Below are 17,166 nucleotides of genomic sequence, written 5' to 3'. Positions count from 1 at the left end.
AGTAATGTCTGTTGACAGAGAGTTCAAGAGCTTGGCGGTAGCATGAGTATAGGCACTGTCCAGCTCTTTTGTTTGGAATGTAAACGGTTAGGAGTTGTTTGTTTTCAACAACATTTTAAATAAAATGATGAAGGAAAGAAAATGAATATTTTTTTTCTTTCAAGGAAGAACTAGATTAAGTCCAAGGCTTAATGTTCAAGGTCGATGACACAGTTACCCGGAAACTGAGTAGTAGTTATCCATAAACTTGATAATAAAATGATTGCAAGGGCACATAAAACATATCTGGAATGACTGCCTTCTACCCCCCCCCCAAAAAAAAATACTGATTTTCACTGTACCCATATTGTATCAGAATGGGATGATAGTGAAGGATAAATGAACAGCCATATATTTCAAGTTGCTGCTATCATACATGTATACAACATGCATCCTCAGCACTAACCCCAAAAGACAGACACCTTCTATGTACCACTCTGGAGTCAAACTAGGATGAAAGTGAAATAATAGAGCACAGCAGCATATATCAGCCTATCACTGTTAGCTGTTTATATGCAGCATGCCTCCTTTTCACTAACCCTAGAAGATATCCACCTGTATATACATGCTTAGTGGCCCCTAAACCCCTACCATAATTAAATGTTTTCCTCCCCAGTTCAATTGAGAAGAAAGTGAAAAATAACATTTACAGTAATTCATTTCATCTTGCTGTCTTACACAGTACATTGGATCTAGACAAGTTACAGTAACCTTCTGTGTATACCTCACAAGCCATAACAATTGTTTTTGTACTGCATTTGAATTTATCTACAACCTCTTTTTCACATCTTTTCCACACTGTATTGGGGTGTCACATCAACAGTGACAATCATTAGGAACTAATATTCACAGTGCCAAGTGGCTAGCCTTGCTGTGGTTCTTCTATGATACACACACACACACACACACACACACACACACACACACACACACACACACACACACACACACACACACACACACACATTCTCACACCCAGAGCCAGTTTAGACTGCCCATTCCACCTATTGTATGTGTTTGGAATGTGGGAGGAAGTGGAGTGGAGCACCCAATGAAAACCCACACAAACGTAGTGTTGACATGTCAATTCTGCACAAAAAAGCACACAAGCTGAGCATCAAACTTGAATGCAAATAGGAAATGTAAGTCAAAAGTAAACATTTTAGGAAACATACTTCAGAAATGTATTGGCTCTCAGAATTTTTATTTTATTTAGTTATTACATTTGTGAACCAGGTAGTGTCCGACTGGGCCAGAAGCCCATTTTCAGCAGAGGCCCAGGGAGAAAAGCTCCACATGTAGCAACAAAATGCACAATAATAATACTTATTATGCAGTAGTCAGTAAGAATACAAACAACAGTTTACACAGGTATACCAAGTCCCAAGTATAAGCCATTGTAAACTTATACAGAATACTAATTACAAAGCCAGTGTGCATAAAATAAAGAGACAGTATGAAGGTATATTGAATACTAATTATGATGACAGTGTGCATAAATTTAGAGGGAGTATGAACGTATATCAACATTGACGTAAGAGGGAGTTAATTACTATTCTGCATGTATGTACAGTGTGGCTGGAGTCAAAGAATCTCTGTCTATTAATTAAAACAGTGCAGAGGCTGTTATGGGTCAGCAGTGTTTGAATGAGAGATGGAGGGAGTATAGAAGGAGTTAAAGTAGAGAAATAAGGTAAGGTACAGGGAGGTAGGAAGAAATTAGCCTGGCGAATGCAGGAGCAGAGACAGTGTTTGGCTAGGTAGTTCTTTAGGAGTTGTTTGAAATTGTGGTGGTGAGGATTTTGTGTGATGGGCTGTGGAACAGTGTTCCATAATTTGGATATTTTGTGGGAATAATGGGAGTCACCGTGGTAGTTGTGAAAGCGGGAAACCTTTAGCATTAGCTTGGTGGAGGATCTGAGGGACTGAAAAGTGGTGCTAGGTTGGACAAGGTTAGTGAGAGCGGGGCAGTTACTGGATTTGTAGATTATTTTGTGGGCCATGGCCAAATGGTTGAGTGACAGAAGATTTGGGAGGTTTAGCCAGTTGAACTGGGAGAGGGCAGTGCAGTGGTGAGTCCTGTATGCCTGATTAGTGCAAACTTGGCAATTTTGTTGTAGCAGGATTTTAGGTTATTGAGCTCCGTCTTACGAAGGTTTGTGAATATTTGAGATCCATATAGGAGGGTGGAAAACAGGTGTGACCGAGCAGTGGCTAGTCTGGCAGTCTGAGTAAGGTATGGTTTAGCCCTATATAGGGTGCCAAGTTTGGTGTGAACTTTCCTGATGGTCAGAGAAATATGCTTGTCAAACTTAGATTCTTATCTATTGTGAAACCTAGAAGTTTAGTCTGGCTAGTGGGCTCTATTTTGGTTCCATTTGAGGATAGGATTGTGAGAAGCGACTGCCCAGGTTTGGATAATTTGTTTCTGAAGACAATAATCTTAGTTTTGTTTGGATTAAGTATGAGTTGGTTTTCTGAGAGGTATTTTTCTATGTCCTGAATGGAGGTTTGCATTTTTATTTGAAGTTCTTGTGGTGAGGGGGCTGAGCATATAAGCGTGGAGTCATCAGCATACTGGACTATGTGGCTCAGATGAGTTGCTGAGCTGAGGTTGTTATTAAATATGGTAAAGAGGAGGGGACCAAGAATGGAGCCTTGGGGTACACCGCCTGAGAAGGGAAGCAGGGGGGAGAAACTGTTTGCCCATTTAGTAGCGTGCTGATGATTGGAAAGATAACTATGAAACCAGGTTAGGGATGCAGTAGTGAGACCATAAGATGAATGTCTGTCTTGAAGTAGTTGGTGAGAAACAGTGTCATAGGCTTTGGACATATCTAGAAAGATGGAAGAGACAGAGTGACCTTCATTAAGGAGATGATTAATGGTGTTGGTGAAAGATATTAGAGCTGTGCTAGTACTATGTTTAGGATAAAAGCTGTGCTGAGAGCTAGATAGTAGGTTGTGACTAAGGAGGTGGTGTAGGAGTTGTTTGTGGATGCATTTTTCTAAGATTTTTTTGAGGGGGGAGAGGATAGCTATGGAATGGTAGTTGATTAGTTCCTTGGAAGGGACCACCTTTGTGGGGGGGGAGATGTGTGATACTTTCCAGAGAAGAGGGATGTGCTTTCTGTAATGGAATGACTGATCAAGATAGATATAAAGTAGATGATAAAAGGTCCTGCAGTCTTTACAAATTCATTAGGAAGTTGGTCAGCAGCAAGATAGCAGGTTTTTATCCTGGTTAGGAGTTTTTTTATGTAGCTGGTTTGAATGGGATTAAAAGTGAGGGGGTTGGGGTTGTCTAGGGTAGGAGTAGGAATGATAAGTGGCTGTGTGTTCTGGGTACCTAGTAGGGTGGTTATGGAATTAATAAAGTGGGAGTTGAATTGAGTATCTATAGGGTCAGTGTTGTTAGAAGAGACAGGGGCAGGTGTTGGGATATGACCGGGGCTAAGGAGATAGTTAATGCTTTTCCAGAATTTGTGGGGGTTGTTTATGTGTTTTTGTTGACTGGTTTGGAAGCAGGTTTGTATGTCCTTTTTGATTTGTTTCTTAGCTAAATCCTGAAAATGTGTATATGCTAAGAGGTTGGACAAATCTTTGGTAGTGTGGTTAGCTGACCATGCTCTATCTCTAACTTTAAGTAGCAGTTTGTGTCATTTGATAGCTAAGGTAGTTGCTTAGCTCTTTGGCGTACCTTTCTAGTTGGGCAAGACTATTAAGTATGTTAAGGTAGGTGTTGTTTAAGTATTGGACAGCCAGGTCATGATGGAAGTGTTTAAGTGCTGTCCTGTCACATTGTTGTAGTAACAGGTTAAAGGTAGAGGGGGAGAATTTTTTTGTGCTAAGGATGTATTTGTAGGAGATGTTACTTTGAGTGTGAATACATTTTCTGAAAAGAAAGGTTGAAGAATGGTCACTAAGGGAGTCTGGCAGGCATTCTGCTAGGTAGTGTAGGTTTGGCCTGTTAGAATCCAATCAAGTGTCGATTTCTTATTGAAATGTTTGTCTGTGCGAGTTGGATGGGTTATAGTTTGAGAGAAGTTGAAGAGGTTTATGAAGCTTGAGGGGGTCCTAGATGAGCAGGAGTGCCAGTCAAGATTAAAGTTACCAAGAATTATAGTTTCTTGGCTGAAATTGATAGATGCCCAGGATAACAGATTTTCAATGGTAGGAAGATCATTGCCTGGGAGGGAGATAGGTGATGATGATAATTATGTTTTTGTTGGGATTGATTTTGAGGCAAGTTGTTAGGATTTTGGAGTTGGGCACAGTTAAGTAGCTCAATTTTGAGGGTGTCTTTAAACATAATGACAATCATTAGGAGGCAATATTCCCAGTGCCTAATCTGTCTTGTCTAATGATGTAGCCGGATGTGATAGCTTCATTATCTTTAATGTGTGGTTTTAACCAGGTTTCTGTTATCACGGCTATGTCAAGAGAGTAGGTGACTAGAGCTTTATGGAATTTGGTAGTTTTGTTTAAGAGGCTGTACAGATTGAAACTGGTAAAAAGTAGGTCAGTTGGTGGAGGTTTCTGGGAGAGGGGCCTAGGTATTGGATTGTGAAGCAGATTGGATAGAAAGTTGTTGGTAGGGCTGGGAAGAAGCATGTTGGCAGGGTGATAAATTATTATTTGGTCCTGGGTAAGGGTGGATGTCAGCTTAGAGTTTAATTTGTGTCAAGGAATGCAATAGAAGATTCCTTAGCTTGTTAATTAACTTAGTATATTTAGTAGTATGGGGTTGGGATAGTGAGTCTGAATGTGTTTGAAGGGGATAAGCAGAGTGGTAGAGTTATTATAAAGCTGTGGGCTGATGGTAGTGTAAGAGTGGGACTGACAGCAACGGGATGTCAGTGGGTGAGTTGGGGAGTGGTAGTGTCTGATGTGGTATGTATGGAGGGAGGTGGAGTAAAGAAAGTACAGTAGGACAGTATAGGCTATTAAGGAGTAGAAGGGATGCATGGTTGGCAATTATGTTGGAAAGCTGAGGCAAAGGGTGGGGAGTGGTGGGCTAGAGTTAGTTTTAAAGGTGTACTGATTCTAATATGCAGTGTAGAGGGTGGGTAATGGGGAAGTGGGGCTGACTACAGGAAGATGGAAGTGGCTAGGTTGAGGGGAAATAGTGGGTGTGGTTTGGATAGGTATAAATCTAATGAAAGTGTGGATGGATGGGAATGGGGGTAGGGTAGGGGGGCAAAGTGAGCCCGAGCGTAGCGAGGGAGAATGGAGTGGGGCTGGCTTGGGAAAGGAGATGGCCAAAATGAGAAAAAAAAACTATCAGTGGTCTTGGAAAGCAGCAGATTACTACAGGTGTAATTGTTAGTTGCAGCACTGTTGCCAGTTGTCCTAAAATCTGAATTTGTGATTCTTTTCTTGTAAAACAAAGTAGGGAGTTACCAGGGGAGAAGAAATGTATTGGGGGGGCAAATTGTAAGAAGTCCACTTGTGTGCTCGCTAGTCACTGACATAAACAGGAGGCTAGTATTAATAAGATAAAATCTGTACAAGGCTTAGATGTATAACACTGGGAACGTACTCTGTTATAAGGTTTGAATTGCACAGGGCAGGATGGGCAGTAGCAGGAGCATCCCTTCTTAAATGGAGGGAATCTGTCCATAAAACACTGATATTAATCTGTCATAAGGTTTGAATTGCACAGGGCAGGATGGCCAGTAGCAAGGGCATCCATTCTTAAATGGAGGGGAGCTACCCACAAAATGCTGGCATTAATCTGTTATAAGGTTTGAATTGTACAGGTCAGGACAGGCAGTAGCAGGAGTGTCCATTCTTAAATGGAGGGGAGCTACCCACAAAATGATGGTATTAATCTGTTATAAAGTTTAAATTGCACAGGGTAGGACAGGCAGTAGCAGGATCGTCCAATATTAAATGGAGGGGATCTGCCCACAAAACACTGATATTAATCTGTCATAAGGTTTGAATTGCACAGGTCAGGATGGGATAAGGTTTTTGAATTGTACAGGTCAGACAGGCAGTAGCAGGAGTGTCCATTCTTAAATGGAGGCAGGATGGGTAGTAGCAGGAGTGTCTGTTCTTAAATGGAGGGGAGCTACCCACAAAATGCTGGTATTAATCTGTCATAAGGTTTGAATTGCACAGGGCAGGATGGCCAGTAGCAGGAGCATCCATTCTTAAATGGAGGGGAGCTACCCACAAAATGCTGGCATTAATCTGTTATAAGGTTTGAATTGTACAGGTCAGGACAGGCAGTAGCAGGAGTGTCCATTCTTAAATGGAGGGGAGCTACCCACAAAACGATGGTATTAATCTGTTATAAGGTTTGAATTGTACAGGTCAGGACAGGCAGTAGCAGGAGTGTCCATTCTTAAATGGAGGGGAGCTACCCACAAAACGATGGTATTAATCTGTTATAAGGTTTGAATTGCACAGGGCAGGATGGGTAGTAGCAGGAGTGTCTGTTCTTAAATGGAGGGGAGCTACCCACAAAATGCTGGTATTAAAGTGTGAAACAGTTTTTGACTAATGAGCACACCGAGCCTTGAATGCCATGGATTCAGCAGGGGCCAGGAAGTTCTATTGCACCTTGTCCGTATACCTTTCAAGTATTCACCATTACTGGATTTCCTGATAAAGGCCCTGATTTCTGGATTTCCTGATACACACTTTGATTTCCTGACAGGTGGCAACCCTAATTTTCCTACCAGTGATCAATTAAGAACATAAGCAGAGGTTAGTTTAGTATAATGTGATTAAATACAGTATTTTAATCAACTACCAAAGTACCATATATCACCAAATAAATTGTAAAATGGTAAAAAAATAAAAAGTACAGCAAAGATGGAAATCACTTTGACACATGCACCTTTCCATATCAGATGCTAAACATCCAATCATATCACTGATTTATAAACAAACCTAACCCAGGACTTGGGCAACCACATACATATACATAGTAGCATATTTTACCTGTAGCTTTTTTATGTATGGTACACTATCCAGTCTTTAATCTGTATAACTAAAAATATACAAACCTACAACATGATGAATGGCACTTCTGCTTTTTTCTTGACTTCTGCAAGATGATAAGTATCATCAACATTGTAAAAGGATATAAGTATTTCAAAATTAAAGCATCCGAAAAATAATATTTTATGGAAACATATTATAAAAACAAAATCATAGGCCAGGAAATGATTAAAAACATAAAGCAGAGAAAGTCGTAAGGGGAGTGGTCGGCTGTTCTAAAAAAAGATAATGGACAGGAAGTATGGAATTAAGTGGTTAAGGTCTCTGTGTTGTCATAGCTTTAGGGTCCCAGCCTTCAGTCCTGACCCCTGGTCACTATGTGGAGTTTGTTCTCACTGCATGAGGTTTCTCAGACTTCTTCAGTTTCATCCTTTTACGTAAAACATGCTGGTTTCAGATCTGTTGGCTAATGTAAAGCAGTCCATGCACACACACACACACACACACACACACACACACACACATATATATATATATATATATATATATATATATATATATATATATATTTTATTTTTTTTTTTACATTTCATAAACTTCATCCCCCAGCTCCACTTTAATCATTTGTGCTAGGCCTAATCCTAACCCTAACTCTATCCCTAACCATAACCATACACATTACACTACTAAAACGCTTTTTCCCTAACAGCGTCACTACACAGGACAAAAATATACAGAGCACACACAGCACCAAACATGCAAGACAGCAGCTCTGTCCCTTCACCTAATCTTTTCCCTAACCCTAATCCAAGAACACTCATACACGAATACAACTCTCTATAAACTATTCTATCAAAACCTCATTCATGTTCCAGCATAATTCTGCATTTCCTGCACAATCTTACCAACAGTTCTGGTGGGAATACAATATCTATCTACATGGGAGGACATAGTTAACAGACTACTTTGCTTTGACAAGGATGATCTGCACCTATCCTCCCTGCGCTTTTAGATATTGGCTAAAACTTTATCCATCCCCTTACAGCCTTTTTTATTGAGACTCCAGAAGGGGAATGATGCAGGGCCTTCCACACATTTAGACCAACAGCAAAAGAGGCTGAAGGTGGAGGTGTCTCAATCTACATTAGCAACAAATGCACTCCTAGGTCGGTTAAACAGGATGATGCCCTGAAGTTCATCCATGTCCTAGTCTCCCTAGACAATGTTCCCTACCATATACTGGCCAGCAACAGGTCACCACCTATGACCCACAAAGCTTACAGCTCTTACCTAGACACTAGAGGTGCTCACCATCTAACGATATACTGTATTCACAGGAGACCTTAACCACCCCTATATAGAGTGAGAAATGTACACTGCCTCTAACTCACAAGCACAACATTTCCTGCACTTTATAAACACAAACACCCTAGACCAGATAGTGCATTCTCCATCCAGAGAATCAGACATATTGGGCTTAGTATTCATCAACATGGGAGAGTGTTGCACCCGACCCTGTATCACATCCTTGTTGATGAAGTCAGACCACAAAGCTATCTCACTCAAAATAATAATCAACCTGGAAAACCCAAGTAAACCTGTAACAGTTAGGAACTATACTAAAGCAAACTACATCCTATTAAGCAACAGTTTGTCAAAATTCATGGCTCCAACAAACTCCAAGAACACATCTACCTATGCAGTTGTATTTACAGAAACGTACAAACATGTAAATGGCTGCACTGAGGCTGATGTACTTACCAGTAGTAAGCCCAGATCGAACAACAAAATCAAACCACACTGGTGGAATCTTTTTTAAAAAGCTATTTAACAAAATAAAAAGTCACTGCTAATATCAGAAAGAGCAACTCTTATAGAAACAAGAGAAACTAAGAGATCTAACAAAGTCCAACAAGGCTAATTATGAGGTCAGGATAGCCTCCTAGGCTTAGGACAATCAAAAGGCCTTTTTCAGCTATGTCAGGAATCTTAAAGGTAATACTCAGCAGTGTGCAGAACTGGTGGTAAATGGCACAACCTTCACTGACCATCATGACACAACAAATCTACTGGCTGATACTTATCCTTGAGGTGTTCGCTAAGGCCAAAAACACTTCTTCCATGGGCCATGACAATAGTCCCAGTTGCCTCCTAAATAGCCTAAAACAAGACCTAGCAGGAGCACTCTTCAACTACAGCCTCAAAAGAGGTTATGTGCCAGGTGAATGGATGACCACAACAGTCATCCATCTTCATAAGGGTGGATTATTAACTGACCATGGGAACTACTAACATATTAGTCTACCAAGTCTAATATGCAAAGCCATGGAATGAATTGTCATGGAAATAGTCATCAAGGACATTGGCAGCCTACAGACATTGGATCCATCCCAGTTTAGCTTTGTTAAGGGAAGGTCTTACCTACTTAACCTAGTAGACTTTTTTGAGATGGTCACCATGGCTGTGGATGAGGGGAAAATGGTGCATACTGCCTACCCTGACCTGGTCAACCATTTGTTACAATGCCTCACTCAGCATATTGTTGACAAAACTAGGCATAAATCCCTGTGTAACTCACTGTATTGCCAGATGGCTCATAGATAGGACCCAGGATGTAAGGATCAGTGGGACCACCTCCACCAAGAGACTGGTACCCAGCAGAATAACCCAGGGCTCTGTGTTGAACCCGCTCTTGTTTGGAATCTACTTTTTGGAAGTCAAGGCTAATGTCAAATGCCTCTGGCACACTTAGTTCTCAGACAACTGTAAACTGGGAGCTGTTATCGATCTCCCCATAACACCATCCTACAAGAGGGTCTAAAACAAACAAATGACTGGTGCAAAAGCCATAGATTAAAACTCATTGCAAAGAAATACATTATAGTGCGGTTTGGGAAATTATCCGCCAACCTAACTACTTCACTGACATCACACCTCTAAGAAGTGACCTGATAGTTAGGGATCTGGAAATATATGTAGACAGCAATCTTAGTGTTCCACCAACACATAGCCAAGACAGTAAGAAAATCATTCTATGTCATCCAACTCATAAGCAAGGTTCTGGCATCCAGGTCCAAAGAAGCAATAGTGCCACTCTGCTCAGACCTTATCAGACCCATTAATGAGTACAATGCCACTTTTGGCATGTACCTAGTAAGGCACTTGCAACAACTGGAAAGGTCTCAAAGGTTCCTCACCAGGAGAATCAAGGGTAAGAATATCTAGTCATATACGGATCACCTTACGGTCTATCTCTGTACTCAGTCTCTTAAAGGTTACTGACAGATTATCTATGCCTAACATATAAGTGTCCTTGGATCTAGCTCTGATTGATCTCTCACACATCTGCAAGACAAAAATAAAACAACAGAAACACTAGATCTAAGGACCTGAACTTTATCTGCAACATAAATAGAATGTGCTGGAGGGGCTGATATGTGTATCAAAGGATCTCAGAACTATGGAATAAGCTCCCTGTCTATGTGAAGCAAAGTTCATCCCAGACACTGTTCAAAAGAAAGTTTTATCACTGAATGGAAATCGTAAATTCAGCCCCAGCTTGGCCTCCATGTCTCTTATGGACAAAGGTTGACAGTAAGTAAATTAATCCTTATTGCCCCCCCCCCCCACATAACCCTTAGCTACCTTTTTACTAACATACCCCAGCATGTAGGCATCCAAGAAACTCGGAGACAAAACTGGGTTAGGTAGCACAGCTAAGTGTGTAATGATCCTGATGATTGTTAGCCTAGTATGAACCTACAAATAAAAAATGAGCATTTATTCATTTGAGCATTCAGTTAAAAGAGCTTTTGATTATTTTGAACTGTTAACTCTCTCTCTCTCTCTCTCTCGAAATATATAAATGTGATACTGTAATATATTCTCATGCAAGGGGGCCTATGTAAGCAGTGAGTGTTAGAGGAAACATGACACAGCATGCACTTGGGCTAGACAGACATGATTATTTGTTTGAGGTATCTTGTATTAAAATTAACAATGTTCTGATATACTCAGCTTAAAATATCATGAACAGTAATTTGTGTATGAGGACCAATGTGACTTCTACAAGATGACATGATTTGCAAGGCATGCTGAATGAAACAATATGGCATATACAGAGGAATGATTATAATAGCTATTCATATTCATTATATATAAATAGATTGTAGTAATGTTAATTTTTTTGAGGGGGTCATATGCAGACACTGAGTATTAGTTAAAAACTGACATCAAAGCATAGTTGTTAATGTAAGGACATACATAGATATAAATGTTTGGGTCAGCAGTTATGAATATTAGCAACATTTTCATATCTCTATCAGTACTGTAATGTTACCTCACCTACACTAAAACAAATGCTGCCATCTTATACATAACATTATAGCACATATTTCTACCATTTGCATTTACCATCTAATACATGTATGTTTTTGTAGATTAATACTGTTACTTTGAAATATTGTGAAAACATGTGGAATGTGAATTTATACTTGAAAGCTTTAGAGCAGGCAAATCGGAAACCACCCATCACCATTTATTCACATTCTGAGAACATATACATTTCAGACTGACAAAATAGAGTGAGGAATATATGGTTCTGAATCCACTGTTATGGTCTCTTAGGTACTGCATTTGTAAATCTAAATGAATTTTGGATGTTGTTAGACGCATTCAAACGATGTTGACATTTCTTTAAACACATTAGTTATCTCTTTGGAACAGCACAATGCTACCAAAACGTTTGATTGTTAATGGCCCTGTAAGTTACTTAATTCGAATACAGAAATATAGTTTAGAACACTTACTGAATAAAAGTTTAAGGACAACTGGCTTTCAAATGTGCCTAAGCTTCCATTCTTTAGATAAATTGTTGCAACTCTGAAAAGAAAGAACGGAAGAAATAAATAGCAGGTTGAGATACTTGTCTGGGATTATAAATTTCAAACATGATAGACAATTCACAAAGCAGACTTACTTCTGATCAAAGACAGAATTGCTGATCGTATAATCAGCCTGGTAGGCACAGCTGAAGGTAAAATTCACAGGCTGATTTCTCACAGCAACTGTAGAATCATTTGATACTATTGAGTTATAAAATCTGTATATTGGCTTCTTTCGATGAATTACCTGCAATATAAAAATATAGATAAGTCGTTTTTGAAAGCAGAGAAGCTCAAAAATGAAAGGAAACATTCATGTTTTTAAAGAAACTTCTTTATTTTTTGTTATAATTCTGCAACAGAATTCCTATCTGGGTAATTCCCATCTAGCTGTAGGCCTTCCTATTAATAAAATCCCTAACAAGATACAAAGAGGTCTTCCTCCACATTTCTTTCTAGACTATCAGTTCAATCTTCATTAGTGACATATTTCACGTTGTTACAATCATATAGAAATAACTGTCATCTTATTTCATACTGTCAAATTTTTTTACCCCAAAATAAACCTGACTATCCTGATGGCTGTGTCAGAGGCCTGAGTTTGGGAACAGACTCAGACTGAATGGTAGGGATGGCTAGAAGGATAAAATGAAGTGGCCAGCAAACAGCAGTTATATTTCAGGGGTAGGATTCAGTAGAATCCACTGCCTGGGCAGCAACTGGAAGAGGCCAAGAGCCTGACAGATGGTGTACTAGGGAGAGGGGCAAGAAGTTGTGATTTCATTGCAAAAAGCATCTCTAAAGCTATCAGTCCTAAGTAGCTCTGCATACATAATGGTTCCAGGTAATACATCCGGTATCCCCCCTTCAGATATTTTGTACCCTGGATAATGCAAATGTGTACAGCAAGGTTGACAAATTGTGTATTCAGAGGGAACCCTAGTGGCCACAGGAGGATTAGCCTGGCAAGAGGGTATTTAGGTATCTAGGGTATGCGAGCATAGCAACCAAAATACTAGCTCAAGGGCTAAACATGCTGGGTAAGAAGAAACATAAATAATAATAATAATAATAATAATAATAATAATAATAATGATGATAATGATAATAACGGTAACACAAAACTTCATCAGTTTCTCACTTATTTGTCAGTTCCTGCTCAATTCACTATTCATGAAGTCTAACCTCTTATCCATAAACGTCACTCCTATTGCAAATTGTAGCAGTTTTTAAAATGCTTAATATTCACTTAGTTAGAACTCATTCTTTTAAACATACTTGCTCTAAAAGAAAATATTTTTATTAGATTTAATTATCACAATCAGTATATCTTGCTTATTGCCTTGCAAAAAATGTATGTCCCTGGGATTCATGAACAGCTGGATTCCGTGCAGGAATGGTGTAGAAGCTCCTGCATGGAAAATGGCCACCAAGTGATCCAGGAAAGTGCAGTTTTCACGTGCATGAGCAGCCCTGCACTGTTCCTGCACGGAAAGCCATGCGGGATGCAAATCACTTCATTTGCTGGTAAAAACCATACAAATAAGGTGATTTTGTGATCCACGAAGTTGGCCGGACTCCGTGCAGGAACAGTGTCAGAGCAGAAATGTATTCAGTTAGTAACTGAATACATTTCTGCATCTGAGCAAATGGAGGCAGGACAGCTTGTGGAAAGCATGTATTACAGTCAAACACACATACCAATGGCCAAATATAAGGCCATTGGCATTAATAATAGTTTATATTTTTATAAAATTAAACTTTTTTTGATCAATCATGGACATTTAAGCTTAGGGCAGCGGTATGCAAATTGGATCATGCCGAAAATAAAAAAAAAATAAGAAAAGTCAATTTTAAGATAATTCTGCATTTTGCCATTATAGTCAGTGGCATGCAGAATGTAAACAATACTAGGGAGTACTGGTTGTCAAGGGGAAAGGGTCTGTCTAAGTGCAGTAACTAAGGACTTACACACTGGGGTATGGAAATGAGGGGCGTTATACTGAATCACAGATTTCCTCAAAGTGTCAGCTTGTACCTAACCATGTAGGTGCAGCAATACAACAGTGCAAGTATATGAGCTGAATGACTTCATAAGGGGGTGTGTCATAGGTAGGTAGGTAGGTACTAGGCTATCTGCCCGAAGGCATTTATAAGCCTAGCCAGAATGTGTTGGCTTTTGCCGCCCCCTTAGATTAGAAATCATGCTTGCTGTAAGCTCATTGGAGCTCTGTGGCCCATGTTTTCCCTTAACTAAGCACAGCTAAGGAAGGGGAGTGTCAGATGTACCTGAGTAGTGTGTACATAGCCTTAATGGGTGTGAGCGCTGCGCACCAGGTTTTAAACAAAAAAAAGGAAAAAAAGAGGAAATGGCAGCACTGTTTACATTTGAGCACTGGGGTTATGCGCAGTGCACCTTGGGGCTTAAATAGGGAGGAACTGGGAATAGGAAACAGCACTAGGAAGGCACTCAAGGAGAACTAGCATAGCTGGCAGGTGGAATGTATCAGAATCAGCCAGTTACACATGCAGCAGCCCAGCACACCAATATGAACTATGCAAACACCCTACAGACTGTTTTTTCCCCACAAACTCTATACCACCAGTGTACACAGATGGATGTTTTTTAACTGGCAAAACTAACTAAAAATGTTAGAGGCTGCTGCTGCTTTACTCCATCAATATGTGCTAGAGACTGAGGGTATTGAGGAGGAGAATGCTGACAACCACTGTACAGACCCAGGGTAACCTACCAGGGCCTACATGAGCTGGAGCTACTAGAGCACTATAGGGCGGACAGGGACATTTTACAGCAAATCGTTGAGCTGTGCCATCCATGCCTTACACACAGAACTAATAGAGGGGAACTCATCCCAGTGGATATCCAGGTATGTCTAGGCTTAAGAGTACTAGCCAGAGGTACCTTCCAAAGACCAACTGGGTATATCATGGGGGTCTCACAGGCATCAGCATCCAGGGTACTCCACCAGTTCCTGGATGCCATGACACACCATGCCAATGAGCACATATATTTCCCCACCACCCATGAGGCACTGACCACACGTATGCATCTCTTCCACCATATAGCAGAATACCCTGAGGTAATTAGTGCTATAGACTGCATGCACATCCACATGAAAGCACCACCCGGTGAGTGAGGCAGGGTCTACATAAACTGCAAGGGCTTCCCTCCATCAAGTGCCAGGTCATGCGCGATGCCCAGTGAATTATTAAGAATGTGAGTGCTGGCAGCCCTAGAAGCTATCACGACTCCTAAATCTGGCATTGCTCACAGCTGTATCAGACATTTGCCAGGGGGGACATCCCATATGGCCATCTAGTGGGTATGCTGGCTATGCACTGGAGCCATGGCTGATGACACCCATCAATAATGCACACACCTGAACAAGAACACCATAATGAGGCACACACACATACCAGAATTATTGTAAAGAATGTGTTTGGGATGCTCAAGTCATCGTTCAGCTGCCTTGACATATCTGGTGGAGCTTCGCAGTACTTTCCAGCTACATGTACACAAATGTTCATAGTATGTGCCATGCTACACAATATGATCCTGTGAAAACAGCTGCAGCAGGAGCAGCATGGGGGCATGGCCACACAGCCCCCCACCATTGCCATGGCCAGCACAGGCACAGAGGGACTTGGAGGAGGAACATCGTAAGCGTGCCCTGTAGGCAGATGGAGGTGTGCACAGTATGCCCAGGCCTTGGCAAAGAGGCAATACATAGCACACACTGACACTGTAGGGACCCAGGGACTGATACCTCTCTCCAACTCATGCATAAAGTAAAAGGGGTGCCAAACATGACACTACCTGAGATTTACCATGTATAAGGAGTGTACTATGTGCATCCAACATAGTCAGCCCTCCAGTACTGTCTTCAATACTGGCCCAGCAACAAGGTAAGTCACTCTTCCTATCAATTACTGAATGCAGTAGTATGTTCTCTATTTGTATGCATGATATGGATGCAAGCATGCAAGGGAACTGGGTGGCTGAATGGAATAGCAGCAGAAACATATATGGGACAGCAGGAAATTCATAACAAATACATACTAGACAGTACTACACAAGGTGACAACTCCCACTGCAGTACATGTGATGGCCCAGGAACTGTGGGCATCAATAGGTCACACGCATGGATGTCAAGGAGGGTCACATATCCACTGCCAGCCTCACCTAGCAGGACATGTGCAGATGACCATGACAAAATGCTGGGCTAAGGCCCCCAAATGATGGTAATGGTGAACAACCCCCCCACCCCCATCAGACCGACACAGACTTACTACAACAGGTCTGGCAGTTGCATTCTAGTTCTGAAGGGTAAGAAGTCTGAAACTGAAATGTATGCCATTAAGATCTAACATGTGTACTCTACTGATATGCCTCCTGTCTGCATGATAGGTCACAATACAATATGAAATGGAAGCCAACAGAGTAACTGAAATACCAGTACAGTCATTTAAAATGTTAAAGTCTGCAGGCGTGTAACCCCCTCTCCACAATCCCATGTAGAAATGCAGTAACAAATGGCCTGCAGCACTATCAAATAGCCTATAGTCCTCTGGCAAAGGCCCATGCCTCACCCATAATGCCAATGTATAGAATGTCAGGGGGTCCCAACTAACAACCTAACAGTAAACAGAAAACAAATGCAAGGCCATGTTGACAAATGCCAGTAGCATGCCTCCCCATGTCCTACTGCAAGGACTGTGGATCAGGCCATAAATACTACTGGGATAAAGGCCCAACTATAGGGATGCCTCTGATATATTGCTTACATAATGTTAGGTGGAGGGGAGAATAACGGGGGGGGGTGTAAAAGCATGGATGTCATGGAGTGTGTGAAGTCTGAAATTCTAATGTCTGCCCATACTACACCCGACTGCAAACCCATGAATGAATAGCCACAAAACCACCTGTAAACCACAGTGTGAAGGTAAACTGACCAGATATATGAGTCCTGCCTCTGGATAACCTGGCTGTATCTGTACAGCTGAGAGATATGGCCCCAGCAGGATATGACCATTCCATGAAGTTGAGAAAAGCACAAGGAGAGGAACCCAGCCAGCATACTAACAAGGTGCTGCACCATTTACACAGAACCAGCAGTCTGCTATCTGTAGCTACCCCTCCATGATGGCAGGTGTGTGCCAGAATGTATAGTCTATATGCCTCAGAATATTGTCTCAGCTTCATTCATCTTGCATTTCCCGGTAAATAACTGTGAGCAAAGAATAACTGTCAGTAGTCGATGACATGACA

At 41.0% G+C, this 17,166-nt stretch overlaps 1 protein-coding gene across 1 annotated transcript in view; it reads right to left on the bottom strand.

Annotated features, from left to right (window-relative positions):
• Positions 1-17,166, bottom strand: part of TECTB (tectorin beta) — a 260,451-nt gene that overhangs the window by 144,920 nt on the left and 98,365 nt on the right. The window contains exons 3-4 of the mRNA XM_044055840.1: positions 11,972-12,123; positions 11,802-11,874 (exon numbers count right to left, since the gene is read on the bottom strand). Of these exons, the coding sequence (XP_043911775.1) occupies positions 11,802-11,874; positions 11,972-12,123 (225 nt within the window). The remainder of the gene's footprint in view (positions 1-11,801; positions 11,875-11,971; positions 12,124-17,166) is intronic.

The sequence above is a fragment of the Protopterus annectens genome, chromosome 14.part0 (assembly GCF_019279795.1).
Source record: "Protopterus annectens isolate FY-2018-M chromosome 14.part0, PAN1.0, whole genome shotgun sequence".
NCBI lineage: Eukaryota > Metazoa > Chordata > Ceratodontiformes > Protopteridae > Protopterus > Protopterus annectens.
The sequence above is the reverse complement of the archived record's forward strand: the minus strand, read 5'-3'. Positions and strand labels throughout refer to the sequence as shown.